General features: G+C 43.7%; 2 protein-coding genes across 2 annotated transcripts; both read right to left on the minus strand.

Annotated features, from left to right (window-relative positions):
* Positions 1 to 556: 556 nt before the first annotated feature.
* pip4k2ca (phosphatidylinositol-5-phosphate 4-kinase, type II, gamma a) lies at positions 557 to 9,838 on the minus strand. The gene is made up of 10 exons (XM_056585321.1): positions 9,368 to 9,838; positions 8,564 to 8,661; positions 8,323 to 8,419; positions 7,646 to 7,795; positions 4,637 to 4,783; positions 4,463 to 4,501; positions 4,252 to 4,365; positions 3,887 to 4,151; positions 1,891 to 1,994; positions 557 to 1,795 (listed from the first exon to the last, which is right to left on the minus strand). Exons 1-10 carry the CDS (start codon positions 9,524 to 9,526, stop codon positions 1,715 to 1,717), a joined length of 1,254 nt encoding a protein of 417 aa, XP_056441296.1. The 5' UTR covers positions 9,527 to 9,838; the 3' UTR covers positions 557 to 1,714.
* Positions 9,839 to 10,654: 816 nt separating this feature from the next.
* igfbp6b (insulin-like growth factor binding protein 6b) lies at positions 10,655 to 15,816 on the minus strand. The gene is made up of 4 exons (XM_056600721.1): positions 15,229 to 15,816; positions 14,287 to 14,321; positions 13,412 to 13,531; positions 10,655 to 12,238 (listed from the first exon to the last, which is right to left on the minus strand). Exons 1-4 carry the CDS (start codon positions 15,563 to 15,565, stop codon positions 12,125 to 12,127), a joined length of 606 nt encoding a protein of 201 aa, XP_056456696.1. The 5' UTR covers positions 15,566 to 15,816; the 3' UTR covers positions 10,655 to 12,124.
* Between the last annotated feature and the right edge of the window lie 1,344 nt (positions 15,817 to 17,160).

Below are 17,160 nucleotides of genomic sequence, written 5' to 3' on the forward strand. Positions count from 1 at the left end.
CATGGGTTTCCAGAAGGATAACTTGTTTTATTACAGTGCCTACCAACTACTACTTGCGGTTATGCTCCTGTTTCATGTCAATACCACAGAACGTTTGGTGCGATAAGGAGTCTGCACTGGTCTGGTCTAATATCCCTCTGCAGTTGGTCAGCACTTTGATGCTTGTGTAAGAGCACTCTCTTTCCCTCCTGGATTCCTGTCCCCTCCACTCGTTTCCTCTTGTCTCAGGATTCCTCTGCACTGGTAGCAACAGGAAGTGGGCAGTCAGCACAATTACAACTGGTGAGAAAAGAGAAGGGCTCTGACCTGCAAGGCCCCGTTGTCAAGCACTGGTGAGAGACAGACCACCTGGACTGACAAGATACAGGCCACTAGGACTGGTGAGATACAGCCCACTAGGTAATGGAGCACCAGCAGCTTCCCCTGATGGCGTGTGTGCAGTGCTTGGAGAACAGGAACACATTGTTCTGTTAACGCACAACGGTCAGGATAAAGAGAGTTCCGCTTTATCGATCTCTGAAGCAGTTTTCGAACCGTATGAAACGAAACAATACAATCGGCTTCTCACACAATCACTCACAATAAAGCTCAGACAACAAATGATCAAAAGTTCTTTGTAAAATATATTTTGGTCCAAAAGCTGATTAGCAAAAATGCATGATGTGCAATCATACCTTCATGAGGCATTATACAGAGAAAACATTTTGTCTTTCCAGTGTATTAGGTTGCTATGATATTACTCCATTACTTTATTAAGGCTAATTGCATAAAGCTGTTCAAATGTAGTGTTCTCTTCTCACATTTAAGACAATTGTAACAAGCCAACACCAATGGTTATGAAATACACTGATTTACCCCTAGTTACATGGGGGGCTTTCTTACTCATCACAATGATCAGTTTGCTGTAAAACATTTAACGAATGAACCCCATGGCATTACAGAGGATCAGATATGGGCCAACTCTGCACGTGTGTGGGAGGTTAGTCAACAAACTTATTCCGCTTCCCTCGCGTTAGTTTGTGCGTCATCAGCGTTGGTCAGACTAGCGTTGGCTGATATTGTAGGTGCACTTTGGTAGAGGAGAGTCCCTTTGTGGGCTGTGACGGGTCACAGGGTTAACTAAACTGACCCGGTTGGATTCTCTCCGCATCTTCGAGGAAAACCACAATACATCACTCAGTTAACTATAATTTATGGGGTGGAAACATGGTTCACAACACCTTCTCAAATACTTCTCAAATACTAATCTGGCAAACTATTTGAAAAAGAAAAAAAGCCTGATTTAGTCTAATCGTTTCTTCTTTTTTAAAAATCTGATGGTACACTTTTGGCACATCTTCGTGAAGCAAACAAGCAAAGGGCCAATTTCTATATAGAAATATTAAGCTTATTTTGTCATCTTTAAATATATGGACCAAGTCTGATTCATGAAACAGCCAGTTCAAAGTAGCTTTCCTAATTGTCAAGACAGTCGGAGTGCTTTTCTTCATTAATGTGGAATCTAATTCACTGATGTCACCCTTTCAAATAAATAGATGCATAAGCAGTAGTACACATTATTACAACAATGGAAGTAGTCTGATCCAAATGTGCTTTTTTGGTCGATGGTAACTAGCATCACAAACAAATGGAAAGTTCATTTGGATCTATAACAAAAAAATCACGTGAACGCATGCTGGATCAGACCAATCACGGCCTTGCGCGTCACACTACGCTATGCAAAGATGTTTGAGATGAATTCACGAAACCGCTTGGCGTATTGTTCTGGGTGGACCGTTGAGATCTCAGCTCCGGCCTGTAGAGAGGAGACAGACCAAGACAAGCGGAGGTGAATACAGGCTAGTGATCCGTGGCCTCCAGCCCCTCCCTGGTGATCCATAGTCCACTCACCCCGTGCTTCACCGTCTTGGCTGCGTGCGCGGCCTTCTTCTTGGTGTCGTACTGAGTGAGCACGTCGATCAGGCCCATGAAGTACACCTCCCGCTGGGGGGCTCCTGGACATCAACACATCCAACCTCAGTGCGCCGCTTCTTCACAAAACACAGCAATGACCACGCACCCACTGCATCACTCACCCACTGCATCACTCACCCACTGCATCACTCACCCACTGCATCACGCACCCACTGCATCACGCACCCACTGCATCACTCACCCACTGCATCACTCACCCACTGCATCACTCACCCACTGCATCACTCACCCACTGCATCACTCACCCACTGCATCACTCACCCACTGCATCACGCACCCACTGCATCACGCACCCACTGCATCACGCACCCACTGCATCACTCACCCACTGCATCACGCACCGACGACACTACTTTGAATTACAAATGCAATTCTCAGTTGCCCCCGATTGAATTATTGAGTATACTAAATAAATTAAATCCAGCAATCAAAAAAGCACACCAACAGTTGTTGGAACACTTGGCAAGCCTTCTGTCTGATTACACCTGAAGAAACTTAATACAATCTCAGAAAACTTGAAGACACTTAAATAATTTAAATACTAAAAGTGTAACATCTAAACATCACACATTTTTTAAATGGCTACGTTTCCTTGTAGAGCAGCAAGCAACACATTGATTCTCCCTCACACAACCACACACCCTTCATCAAAACAAAAAACCGGGCGCAGGAAGATGGCTTCGTGTAGACGCCTGGCAGAATTCATTCATAGAATAAATCTGCAGCTCCCCAATCAGTTTGAGGGATACTAGAAATGCCAAAAACACGGTCTACATCTCAATGGGGATAATTGGACTCACTTTGCAGGCGCTTTCTTTGTTGTGAAGTCAGTTTAACCTGTATTATACAGACTATGTTAGTCAGTTTAACCGGTGTTATAAACAGTACGTTAAGTCAGTTGAACCTGTATTATATACAGTCTATGTAAAGTAAGTTGAATCGTATTATACAGACTATGTTAAGTCAGTTTAACCCGTGTTATACAGACTATGTTAGTCAGTTTAACCTGTGTTATACACAGTCTATGCGGGTAACAACCACAAAGGAGCTCCATTGGCCAGGTCTTCATGTGCTTTACACTGTTGTAGAACAAGTGGGATACACTTCTTAACAGCCATTTGAATCCAACCTTTCGAAACGAGAGAACGCTTAATGGTAATCCTAGCTGGACAAACAGGTTGAACCAGTTACCTATTGCTTATTGGGTAATAGTCTCCAGAATATTGCATTGTGTGATGGCATTGAAATGTGCGCAGTGCCCGACGCACAGCGCTCCACGGCTGGTCTGGTCTTATTCTAACTGAACTTCTAATCTGTTCTAATCTGACCGTTTACGGTAATTAGTTTTCAGGCGACAGCCAAGTTTAAATGTTAGAGGGCGTCCCTTCGCCACCATTAGGCGGACCGGTTTGGGCTGAACCTTGCTCCTCTTTTAACTGGCACTGATCTCAATGGAATCTCAGTGGAGATGATAGAAAACAGCCTCTTGGGATCGACTAGCCTTCCATCATCCCTTGAACAAGAGGGGTGGAACAACATAAGGCTGGCAATATATCGTCACCTTTCTTCGTGCGATAGGAGAATTGATAATCTGGGGCCAAAAGGAAATATCGCCCAAAATATCTATATTTCAATTATTAATAATAAAAAATAAATTAAATAAAGCGCTATAAACAGAATTTCCTGCTCCTCGAGGTGGTGCTCAACACATAAATGAAGGAAACTAGAACCGATGTTAACTCACCAAAGACGGGCACCAGAACAACTTAGTATGGACCATGAATGAAAGCTGAAATCCAGCACATACCGTGATGTATAGTTCTAGGATTGTCTCACAATATATCGATTATTGCAGAATGGCGATATTATCGGTATCGCGGCGCGGGGATTCCCACCCCGACTGAAGACATACCTGGGACACTGGAGATAGCGTAGACGTCTACGTAGGGGTCAAACTCCCCGGGCCCCAGGGGCTTACAGGAAGACATGTACCCCGCTATGCCCTCGGGAGAGGTGCCGTAGGAGGCCGCGGCAGGGCCCGGGGCCACGCCGTTCTCCGTCTCCAGGTCCTCGTCGTTGGACGCCTCGTCACCCTCCTCCTCGTCGCGCTCGGCCCGGCCCACGTCGTGGATGCCCAGGAGGAGGCTGTAGTCCATGATCTTCAGCTTAACCAGGAACTAGGGAGGACAAACCCGTCAGCCGTTTGGGCAAGGTTTATACTGGCCCTCTGTGGTTAAGAGCCGTAACAACAGTGGAACGCCCCCTCCCGCCGCGTACCTCCACATCCCTGTTCAGTTTCTCCATAACCTTCTCCTTCTGCTCGTCAGTGACGTACACTTTCTGCATGTTGTTTCTGAAGTCCATGTCCTTGAAGGTAGGGAGCTCCTTGCCCTAAGGAATAAAACTTAATTAAAACTCAATCAAATAAAAGTTGATTAATAGGTGCCGTTTTGGTGAAGAGACCACTGCTGATGGGTTGGAGACATACCCTCTCTTTGTCGCTGGCTTCACGGGACACCAGGGAGCCCTGTGAAAAAACACCTCCAGTTTACTCTAATAGCCCCAATGGTTGAGGATGTCAAAGTGTCAAAAAGGGAGCCGAGATACAGGTCCTGAATCCCTTCAGATGAAGTGTGACGAGCCGAGTGGACAGCATGCAAACCTTGAGGTCGTATTTCCTGTGCACCACAAGCCTGTGGCTGAACATGTTCCTCATGACGATCAGGTAGGTCTCCTCGTTATCCACGGTCACGCGGTACATCCCCAGGAACTGGGGCAGCAGGGTGCTGCCGTGGCACTTGACGATGTGCTGGAGGAACAGCATCACACCACATGGATCAGCTGGCACGCCAGAGCATCAGCTCTGGGAGCAGCTGGGCAGGGAGGGTGGCTGCATGCCCCCAATAACTCTTCACCAGCTCTGGTTTACATGATCGGCAGTAATTGGAACGCCTGTATAGCTGGTATTACATTAGTCGATTTTTTCTCCTGAAGAAATCTTTTCTATTTGAGCATGTAGGCGCTTTTCTCTAAAGCAAAAGTACATTTGAAACAAGGTGAAACAAAAATATATCGCCTTGGGTACAGTAAGGATGTTCATAGAACCAAGTGCAAAGCACTAACAATTGTTAGGTTAACCCAATCCCTGTATACAACAAAGATAGCTAGGATAAGATGCTACACAACTAAGTACTACGACTAATTGCGACATACAACATGCGTACATAAAGTGCCAGGACGTACAACATACAACAAGTGCGTAGGAGGGGTGGGAGGGGTTGGCTACGCAGAGTCTAGGTGAACTCTGAACAAGAAGATGCCACAGCTCAACAAGCATGTTTTGGGTTGTTGATAGAAGACCACGCTCACATTATCATGTAATGATGGCTTGTAATGGATAACCACATTACCGTTGCAGACAAGCTGGCTTCAAAATAAATGGTGCCAATATAATCAATATATTGAATTTCTCCCCGAGTTATAGGGAATAGCTGGTCTGTGACGTCATCAAGTCTTTTAGCTGTCTATCCTGGCTACTGTTCCCACTTGAAACCACACCAGTATATTCTGAACCAGTTCTCAAAAGATGTGCTTCATTTCAACATTGGGATTTATTCAGAAAACTGAACACAGAACCCTCCTCAACTCCAGATGTGTTTAGGGTTTCCTCAGGGTACACCTGCCCTCCTCAGCTCCAGATGTGTTTAGGGTTTCCTCAGGGTACATGTGTATCCCTGGCCAGCTTTTCTCATTAACTGTTGCAGCGATCTGTGTCTGCATCCAGGTTTGAAACGCGTTAACAACTATAGTTGATAACACGGCCCTGACCGTAACGACTGCTACAGAGTCGCCTCTAGCCCACTCTCTCACTAACCAGATGGCCCCGCCTCTGATGGACTAAAGTTGGGCACCTATTGATTTAACTTCAATACTTGTGGCGTAGTACTGATGTCATTCGGTTGTTACTCTTAAAAGCACAGAGTGCGGTACCCAATCCTACTCCTGGCTGGGCTGAAATATCGGTTACCAATTATTTGTCAAGACTTTCTTGAACCGATTCTGCCAAAGGGCCTGTATTCCAAAAGACGAAAGCGCTATATTTGCAAGGATCATTTTGTGCTCACAAAATTTTGGTAGAAATTGTTCAAGGAAGTAATTGAGACTTTTAATAAAAAACAGTTGTTTTGGTGAAGCCAGGCGAGACGGATAGGATGGTTTGATCACCCAGACGAGTACTGCCCTTTAAAGACCATATTAAACTGAAAGGTTAACCGTATTAGATCTGTTTAATATGAATTTCTATAAGCATGCAATTATTCTGCAAGGCAGAATAATTAAACGCACATAGGATGACTAGAAATAGAAACATTCTGTTTCACTGTTGATCAGGGACCATGGAGCCAACAGCTACTCTATGAACTAAATATGAGCTAACTCTGTAAGCTAGCGTCAACAACTAAAGAAAACATACGATCAGAGGAGGAGCTGAAACAAAGTGGATCATCCCTGCAAAAGCCTTGTAGATATCAGCAGTCTGTTTGTAGTTACTGTACCATCTACAGAATAGCAAGGCAACCAAGTCAAAATTCTCCCTACTTCATCAAAGTAAATTGATGGCAGGCCACCAACGTCAGCAGGGTTTCCTTCAGCTCACTCTCGTATGCAAGTTGTATGGAATTTATCCAACAGCTTTTGTTCTCTTTTGGGATCAGAACAAATGCTCTTCCACAGCCAGTTGGCCTCCATTTGCAAAGTAAAATGCTGCTGGACGCAATTAGGCTGGCCACCAACCAATCACTGAAACGGGTGACACAGCACTGAGTGACATCTTTCTTCACAACAAAAGCTTTAAGTGCAGTTATTTGTTCTTCTTTTAGTGAAAACGTGTCGTCTATTTCTTTAATACTTTCTCAATAGCGGAATAGCGGAATCAACATCAAAGGCAGCCATCTTTGTTGTTGTTGAAATGCCTCTCCAGCACTCCTCTGCACCATCATCAGATTTATCCCGCCTCATATCAGGTAAACAGTTGTGATTGGTCTATCTTGTACCGGGCAAAAACCCTATTGTATGGTAGGGGAGCATGACCGTATCTGCAGCACAAATTAATGCTTTGTCTGGTTCTCATGCTACCTTAGAGCATGTTTGAGATCTGGCCTGATAATGTCATTTTAACATTGTAAACATTCAATCAGTGCTGAACGTCCATTACTTTGGTAAATATATAAAGAGATAGTTGTGTAAACAGAATCCATGTTCAATTGTAATAACATGAAGACAATATTGTGGGGTTTCCTTTGAGGTTTCCAAAAGATCTGTAAAAAGCTACTGCTGCGAAAACAATGCTCTGATTCAGATGGGACCCAGTGGAAGGACCCACCCCGACAGAGATTCCACTTCTCCTCCCACTGTTCCATCTACAGAACCCCTGGCTGCACATTCCAACCATCAGCAGGGTGTCGTCTGGTGCACAACCTCGTTTCATCCAAGAACCACCGCCCTCAAACAGAGGCATCCATTCAAGGGACGTTTATCAAACACGACATTCATCACACACACACACACACACACACACACACACACACACACACACACACACACACACACACACACACACACACACACACACACACACACACACACACACACACACACACACACACACACGTACCTGATGGTACTCAGACAGGATGTTGTGCATATCTGCCACATCCTCGCTGGAGATCTGCTTGACCACTAGGGTGTGGTCTTCAGAGTGGAGGAGCAGTCCCTCTCCCTGGGCTTCTGCACTCCGAACAGGGGGGCTCCGCGTCAGTGAAACCTGACGCGGAGTAGCAAACAAAGTAATGGCAAAATTTAACTTCTAGTCACATTGTGTATTTGCTGAAGAAGCTTCAGAATGATGACAAGTAAACGACACAACAATTCACAATTACCTTAAGGTAAATGCTGTAATCCATTTGGATGGTACGCTGGTACGTCCCCTTTTGGTCGTAGTATATTTCCCGTTTCCCATTGGCTAATCATTGTTATTGTTAGCTACATAAATATAATCTCTTTACGGGCGCAGCCATCTTTGCTGACGAGTAGTACGTTCGGCCTTGCTGAACTCGCTCTACTTTCAAAGCGACGAGATACTACGACAAATGGGGCGTGCCTCGGTAAAATGCAGCAAGAAAGCTGGGAGATTTGCAACTTACAACTTGCACGTACCATCCAAATGGATTACAGCAAAAGCAGTTAGATGCTGGATATTCAAATATTGATGTATAGTTGATCATAGAGGATTTCCAAACAATTCCTAAAGAGTTCAAGTTCACATTATACATCACCACATTATACACATACTTGGTAATCCAAATCCTCGATCCCAAACCGTTCCCTCAAATTTCTGAATACCTGAGGACAGTATTCTTTGAACTTAAAATGCCCTGGGAGATTCTCTCTGAAAGAAATGTTAAAAGAGGAAGTATTAAGTTTTCATGAATGTGAATTATCCAAGGTTTAAATAGATGTAGATCAATCGAGGATAACACCGCCAAAGTTCTGCCCAGCAATGTGCTACAGTTAAGTTATCTGTGTATCATACTTGTTGAAGAGGTGGTTGTTGACTTTGATCTTTGTGTTTGCTTTGAAGTCATCGGGCAGCAGCATCACGGGGACAGGCACCTGGTTCAGATCATTGATCTGCAGAAGCAAAAATACATGTATTGTGGCGGTTAAGCACAGCGCATGGAAAACATGCAACTAATTGCATGTGTTTAACAAACTATTAACCCGATGAAGTTGGTTTATAGTAATTTATAGTTTGTTCTCCAAAAATAATTGTGTGTGCACTTTGTTAATACAGAATAAGTTTGTTGTAAGTGTTTGCACTCCATTTACAATAATAAAAACAATACTTTTGTGATTTACCTTTAAAGCTTGTCATGCGTTTTATCCTGCATTAAGTGTAAAGCAGATTGCTATCTCCATACATGCATTACATACATTCAGTGGGGAATCTAACCCGGGTCACACAGGTGGCAGGTAGACATTATATTCTCTCACCTTACAGTGATCGCTACCTTTAGCATATCAATCACTGCAGTGGTCATGAAAATGTATTCAGATTTAGCGTTTTGTTTATACATTAATACATAAATCATAACACTGCTCTCCCAAGCATGATAATAACTACTACGAAACAGTTCAAACATCCATCGACACACCAGGAGCTGGAGCACAGTGCAAGTGTCCAGCATACTGCCAGTAGCCTCAACCTCCTGATGCTGTGTACTGCAGCAGACAGAACACTTCAATCACATGCATTGGTTACATAGCGTTGAGTTAGCTTTGTTTGCTCTAACATTAGCTCTCTACGATGCTAACCAGTTAGCTCTGAGCGACTCACCGAGTGATTGACGCCCCACATCAACACGCTCAGCACGGGGTCGCTCGCACGGAACACCTTCACCTTCTGCTGGACGAAGTGTTTCTTTTTCGTCTTGGTTTTGGGGGCCAGTATGACCATTGGACTGGAGATGGCCCCCGAGTTGCCGAGAGAAGCCATCACAAGGTGCTCTCGGCTCGTATGTTCTCCTCACTGACGGCTAGCGACTAGCCAACAAGCTAACATACAGTATGTGTTCCCTCGCACAATTTAGCTGTGCCTACCCCTTAAAGCCAAACGCGGACGGAAACGTCTGCTTTAAAGTCGGAGTTTTTGTAAGTATACGTATACAGCTTATCTAAGACATATTCTAGCAAACTGACTTTTTTTTAATGGATCGCAGGTTGACAGACAGCGTCATAACTTCACCACCCGCCCCGCCCACTCCAGCACCTGTACCCCACGTGGTCCCCCTGGAGTGACAGGTGAACCGGCCAAAGAGAAGGAAACCCACACGATTCTTAATTTGACCTATAAATGGAAAGGGGTCAAGATCAATTACCATTTTTTTCGTTCTGTTTTTATAATGGCGAATAATGATTGCGTTATTACCGTTGGCCTATTGGTTACCAATAATTCAGGATTATCTTTCAGCTTGCACGGCTCAAAATTATCTACTCAAAAATCCGGTGTTTGCTATGCAGATGGTCTGTTATAATCATTATACCTTCTCATTGTCCGATGCTCTTGATTATATTAATATTTTTTAATATTGATGATCATTTTTTAAGGATTTGCCTTAATTAAAATAATTGAAGGATGTGGGGTAATTAGCTTTCTACCCATATGCTATTAACCTATACATCTCCAAGAATAGCAAAAGCACCCATGTGGCTGTGTGATGTAAGGAATTGCGTCTTTCACTTCATTTCTTTCAAGAGCCTATTTAGGATTTTATATCCATGGATATTATATGCAGTTACCGTGGAAACAGGCATGTATTGGTTCCCTAGGTGGAAAGACTTGAGTCAATTATCAAAAAAGCAGCATGAAATTAATGTGCCTATTAGGTTTGGCTTGACTGCTGAGAATGATCTGCTGTTTCTGTGACAGCACAAGGATTATGTAGGGCACAGTCATGAACAGTATAACATAAAACTGAAAGGAAGAGACACATTTCTGGACAGACTTTGCCTTCCAATGGAGTGATAGTATTGTGAAATCACTATTTTCATCTTTTCATCATCCTTCTTATATTATACATATATTGTCTATATATATATTCATTATAATTGTATAGGGGAAAAAATGAACAAAACCATGGCTGTTATATTAATATATGTGTTTTATTCTTGTTTTTTTTATCACCAGTTTATTTTCATTTTAATATTTGCATCTTACAGGTCCTTCATACATAGACCTATACCACCACAGCACACATATTGGCACAAGAAGATTGGTCAGAAGTCGATTCGAGTCACACTTTTCCATCACGCAATTGAATGGCTTTTCGCGAGGACTTGGGAAGGACATACTAAGACAATAACAAATAGAATATTTTTTTCCCTCATTTAAATCAAAATGTGTATGCTGTTTCAACTTAAAAAAACATAGAAAAGTAATATGGACAATCCCAATGTAAAAAAACAAAGCATAAATAGGAAAACAAAGTGAGCTGAAACCATAAAATGTACAGCAGTTGAGTAGTGAATGTGTTTAGCCATAGCGGTGCCTCTGAAGCACGATATCTCTTCCTAACATGAAATAAAATAATCTCTGTCTTTAAATAAGAAACTGCTGACAATATAAAAATACATGGCATTGTACTGTAGTTCATTAAATAAACCAAAAATTCATATATAAAATATTATATTGACGTGTATAAAAATATGCCTTACAACTTCTTGAAAAGGATAAAAGCCATAAGCTTTTTTGTCTGCCACTCAGGAATATACACAGTCAACCACAACACTCCAACATATGTACAATCAATCAATCAACAAATGAGCAATCATAAAGCGATTTTGACAAAACAATCCGATGCATCCAAGACTCAACCGTATCACTACTGTGATCGTATGCTATACATTAACGATACTACAAGATGGGGGATTCCAAGCAGTTATTTTTTTGTTGAGGTTTTATTTTGGGTGGTGGGGGGGCGTTATGCATTCCTCACAAAATAAATAATAAAGAAAAATCTATTCAATGAAGTATATTGATATCAGTGTATCTTTGGAGAGGGTGAGGGAGACACGTTTATGAAACATTGTGTCACATCACCAGCGTAACAGTATTCCAGCCCACTGAGATCAGAACAAACACAGGCAGTGTCAGCTATCCTAAAAAAATAACTAGTTAAATGAAAAGTGACTACACAGCCAGGACAAGAGCTAGGGACTAGGAGACTATCTGGAGTAACAGTAACAGCGCTTAGGGAATTGAGGCAGTCTTTTTTAGAGAGTTAGTGTGAGCATACAACACGTCACGTCAAACGATAAACAGAGAAATTTGCTGCAACGTTTAAAACATTCAGGCAGATATGACCGTTGCTACTTTACTTTACGCGTGTCTCGTATCTAGAGAGGATGTTGAAGTTAATGGTGGTGTAGATTTCCGTAGGAAGTGGTTAACTCCTGGCCAGGCAGTGTCTAGCACAAGCCATAGCCGCCCCCGCCCCCCCCTCTCCCTGTGCTCTTCCTCCTCAGCCTCCTATTCATCCTCCTCCTCCTCCTCGTCTTCCTCCAGGCTCAGTTCAAGGAGATAGAGTCGCTGCCCTTACTCTCCATCGCAGGGTAAAGTTCCGTCCTCACTGGCATGTGAGGCCACAGCGATGCCCAGCTCATCCACACACCAGCAGTGGCCGCGCTGCATGCCCTTGGAGGAACGGCACTGTGTTAGGATAAGAAGTGGGAGAGAGAGAGAGAGAGAGAGAGAGAGAGAGAGAAGAGGGGAGAAGGAGGGAGAGAGAGAGAGAGGGGGGGGAGAGAGAGAGAGAGAGAGAGAGAGACAGAGAGAGAGAGAGAGAGAGAGGGGGGGGGGGGGGTGCACAGAGAGAGAGAGAAGAGGGGAGAAGGAGGGAGAGAGAGAGAGGGGGGGGGAGTGATGCAGAGAGAGAGGGGGGGGAGTGATACAGAGAGAGAGAGAGAGGGGGGGAGAGAGAGAGAGAGAGGGTTGGAGTGATGCAGAGAGAGAGAGAGAGAGAGAGAAAGAGAGAGAGAGAGAGGAATGAGACAGAGAAAGAGAGAGAGAGAGAGAGAGAGAGAGAGAGAGGGGGGAGTGATACAGAGAGAGAGAGAGAGAGAGAGAGAGAGAGAGGGGGGGGGTGACAGAGAGAGAGAGAGAGAAGAGGGGAGAAGGAGGGAGAGAGAGAGAGAGGGGGGGAGTGATACAGAGAGAGAGAGAGAGAGAGGCGGAGAGAGAGAGAGAGGGTTGGAGTGATGCAGAGAGAGAGAGAGAGAGAGAGAGAGAGAGAGAGAGAGAGAGAGAGAGAGAGAGAGAGAGAGGGGGGGGAGTGATACAGAGAGAGAGAGAGAGAGAGAGAGAGAGAGAGAGAGAGAGAGAGGGTGGGGGAGTGATACAGAGAGAGAGAGAGAGAGAGAGAGAGAGAGGGGGGAGTGATACAGAGAGAGAAAGAAAAAGGGCAGCATATCAGGAGGGAAAAAAAAAGAGTGAGTGTGAGCGAAAGATAGAGGGAACAAGACCGCAAGACAGAGAGATTAGAGGAAAAAGAGAGAAAAAATGATATGTCATTGTTACGTGGAACTGATTCTCTTCGCGCACAGCTGACATTCTCTGGGGGAGAGAGGTGACAGTAATTCTCAGTGCTTTAGTTATAGGAAACATGGCTTGCTGCAATGCAAAGATGGCTTTGTACTTGAGCAAAACACACTACAATATCTCAGTTCAACAATATTCACCAATTGTATACATACAGAATATTTGAATTTGAATGTGAGGGCCAACCATCTATTGTTTTAATATGTTCTTTACCACAACATCAACACTCCATAATCTTACGATCTCTCTTTGTGTTCCTGAGACAGTGTTTCCTTGGTACTCTACCTGCTTTTTCCTGTAGAACCCACGGGTGTCACAGTTGGGTATATAGATGTCCCGGTCAGACTGGAAGATGGTCAGCTCCAGACCTCTCAGGACGCTGTTTAATAGTTTACGGCAGGGCGCCTGAGATAAAGAACAATGCAGGTAATGAATGCTAAAATCACATAGGGAGGCAAAGATATAGGATAGATGAGCTCATCTAAACAGCAAAAAGGTTACAGTAGCAAGCTCCAAGCCCCAAAGGTCTTCATGTTTCAGTGCTAACAGATGAACGTACATCACAAAGGATTTGTGACAGTGATGCAGCATGATGATGCCAGATCAAAAAAAATAAAAAAGGAAATAGAATGAATTATATAACCATATTGTTACACAAGGCTTTTGCTTTTCGGGTCACTCAGTGGTTTGATGCGACTGAGGAGGATATATTTTTGTCATGCTATGTAATCCAACAAAGCAATTATAATTAATATCATCATTAGATATTTCTCAACAGTCATTCGATCTTATTGTCGCCCGTTGACAGCCCTATAGAATGAAGAAAAAAATAATGTCGTGGCAGCTGTGGCTGAGTCGAAACTTTCCTGATTCACATCATGGTCAATTAGTTCTGCCGCATAGCAGCACACAGATCATGCACCATAATGCATGGCTTCAGTGCACTATATATACATGCTGCTGCACAGCCAGACGACACAAGTGCCACTGCCAGAAGACTCCATACTGTCCCGGATTTCCAACCTTTTCACACGCAGCATCTTCCCCTTATTAAATCATGAGAAGATGCTCCTAACATCGGTCGTGTGTAAATATAACGAGACAGGGAACGTGTGCTTGGTGGTAGGTTCTCACAGTGGAAAGCAAGGTTATAAACTTACTTTTTCTATATCCCCACTGTTCGAAGGATGGGGACCTGAGAGAAAAGGACACATTGGCATGAGCATGTCATGATGAAACGTTTAAGATTAAACGTGTGAATGTTTAATCTGTACTGACAGACAGAAACACACACACAAATGCAATTTCATATTATTTCCATATGCATGTGTGTAAGACCTAAAGACCCTCATCTACACCTTTATGTACTGGGAAACAAAGTACATAAGCATATTTCCTTAACAAATGGGCCATGGGAACCGCAGTGTCTCGGTGTGAACAGTAGATGGAGACTACCGCAATAAAAAAGCATCTTGATAAGGACGTATTTGACAATTTAACATTCATCCCCCGAAGCTTTGTAGAAGCTTTCACTGATGGCATATATTGCAGTCATTTACAATGACCTTTATATGCAATCAAACCCTGACCTTACACACGTATAAATATCTGTCCACGCATTCCTAATGACAAACCTGATTGGATCACTCACAAATAACCCAATTATGCCCCAGCTTTCATTTCCAGTCAAAGCCCCTTGCAACTGACACTCAAAGGACATTTGCTCAATCCCAATGACACACACGGGCACTGCAGAACTTCAATGGAGGCAAGTGGCTTGCAAAGTGTGTGCACTGTGAAACATAACAGTTAATGTTGCTTGTTTTACGGTGCTGAAAGATTATCTACATTAAATCATACAGTACATGATGTAATGTGTATTGGGTACACTCCCCTTCCTTCTTGTCTACCCTGCCTGACACTGCATGCTGAATACATGGTTCAATGTGTCAAGGCTACAAGTAGTCTCTCATCTTCTTGGGCTAAAATGTGTATCTGTGTGTGTTCTGCCTGTGGGATTCTTCATTTTCACATAAGCATATTTGTCTGTGGTCGATTTGCATGCGCATGCGTGTGCGTGCGTGTGCGTGCGTGTGCCTTACCTGTGGGGTGGGGCCTCTCCGTTGGACTGGTCCTGCTGTGCTTGGCGCAGAAGCCCCTTCCCTGCAACAGAGCCTGGAGGGGGCTGTGCTCGCTGGGCGGGGGGACACAGCGAAGCCCCTTGGCACAGCTGAGTGTGTACACACCACAGGGCTCACCCTGGGCCAACACTAAGGTGCTCCCTGCAGCATTGTGGTCTCTGGGGGGCCGACCTGCCCCCATTGGATCCCGGCAGGAGGGGCACATCTTGAAGGGCCCCAAGTGGTTCGCCCAGGTCCAAGATCCGCAGTGGCCGATCAGCAACAGAACAATGGTTGTCAAGTTGGAAATGAGAGGCATTTTCTGTCCAGGTCTCAGGTTCTCGTCACTCTCTCCCTGTCAGTTAGATGTGTCTGATGCTATTTCTGGATGTATGTTTCTCTCTCTCTTTCTCCCTTTCCGTCTCCTCTCTTCAGTCTTCCTGTCGTCTTCTTGTTGCTTTGCCGGGTGAGCTGAGAGGCAGCAAGGAGTCCCCTGCAGCGCCAGAGGAGACAAATGGATATCGAGAGACACAGCAAAGCACCAGCTTTTAAAGATCTGAAAGGCGGTGATACAGAGTGAGTGAGTAAGTGAGTGAGAGAGAGAGAGAGGGGGGGAGAGAGAGAGAGAGGGAGAGAGAGAGAGAGAGAGAGAGAGAGAGAGAGAGAGAGAGAGAGAGAGAGAGAGAGAGGAGAGAGAGAGAGAGAGAGAGAGAGAGAGAGAGAGAGAGAGAGAGAGAGAGACAGAGAGAGAGAGAGAGAGAGAGAGAGAGAGAGAGAGAGAGAGAGAGGGAGAAAGAGAGTGAGAGTGGGGGGAGAAAGAGAGCGAGAGAGCACAGTTATGACACCTTCAGGGGCTGGAACTCAGAAAGAGAGGGAGGGAGGAAGGGAGGGAGGTGGCAGGGAGGGAGAGAGCAAGTGGGGGGTGGATTATATTCCTTTCAGAAATTATCAAAATCCCCCCACCTCTTCCTGCCTGCCTTATAAGGTAACCCTCCTCTTAATTTTTTCCTTTTCTCCTCATCTATAGTACTCACACATATCAGACCTTAAAATATTTGCCATGGTTATAATTATTGTATATTTTGTTGCCTACAATAAAAATGTATGCACGTCTATGTTGTTCTATGTTTATGTTTGAAAGGTCTTACAATAAAAAGACAGAATTAACTTTTTTAATCTAGTAGTTTAGGCAAGGCAAGGCAAGGCAACTTTATTCATACAGCCCTTTTCATACACGAGGCAGACTCAAAGTGCTTCACATACAATAAAATGAAATAAAAAAATAAAATAGATAAGTAAAAGAAAACAAAGGCAAAGTTAAGATATGCATTGTAGAAAGTGCAATGTATTTAAGATTAAGCAGAAAGCTAAAGCAAACCCAAAAAATACCATAAAAGTGGTCAGAGGTTGGGCAAGTCTTAAATCCTCACGGATTTTATTCCAGCTATTTGTTGGGTAGTAACTAAATCCTGCTTTCACGTGTTTTGTGTTTACTCTGGGGATAATTAACAGATTGGTCTCAGAAGATCTTAGTGGTCTAGAAGGCTTATGTAGTGGAAGCATATCAGTTAAATACTTTTGCCCTAAACCATGTAGGTATTTATAGGTGAGCCGCATGATTTAAAAATTATTTCTCTGACATTCAGTGAGCCAATGTAACGGATTAAGAATTGGTGAATATGTTCAAATGTTTTGGTCTTTGTTAGAAGACCAGCAGCATTCTGAACAAGCTGTAGTTGCCTAAGAGTTTTTTTTCGAAGACTTCTTTTTTTAAGCTTACTAGTGATAAAGGCACGTATACGTTTTTGTAAATTTTGAGTGGACATGAGCACTCTAGGTCTTGCTACGTCTTTAAGGTGATAATAGGCAGATTTTGTAACTGATTTAATGTGACTGTCGAAATGTAAATCTGAA

Source organism: Gadus chalcogrammus, chromosome 1 (genome assembly GCF_026213295.1).
Source record: "Gadus chalcogrammus isolate NIFS_2021 chromosome 1, NIFS_Gcha_1.0, whole genome shotgun sequence".
Lineage (NCBI taxonomy): Eukaryota > Metazoa > Chordata > Actinopteri > Gadiformes > Gadidae > Gadus > Gadus chalcogrammus.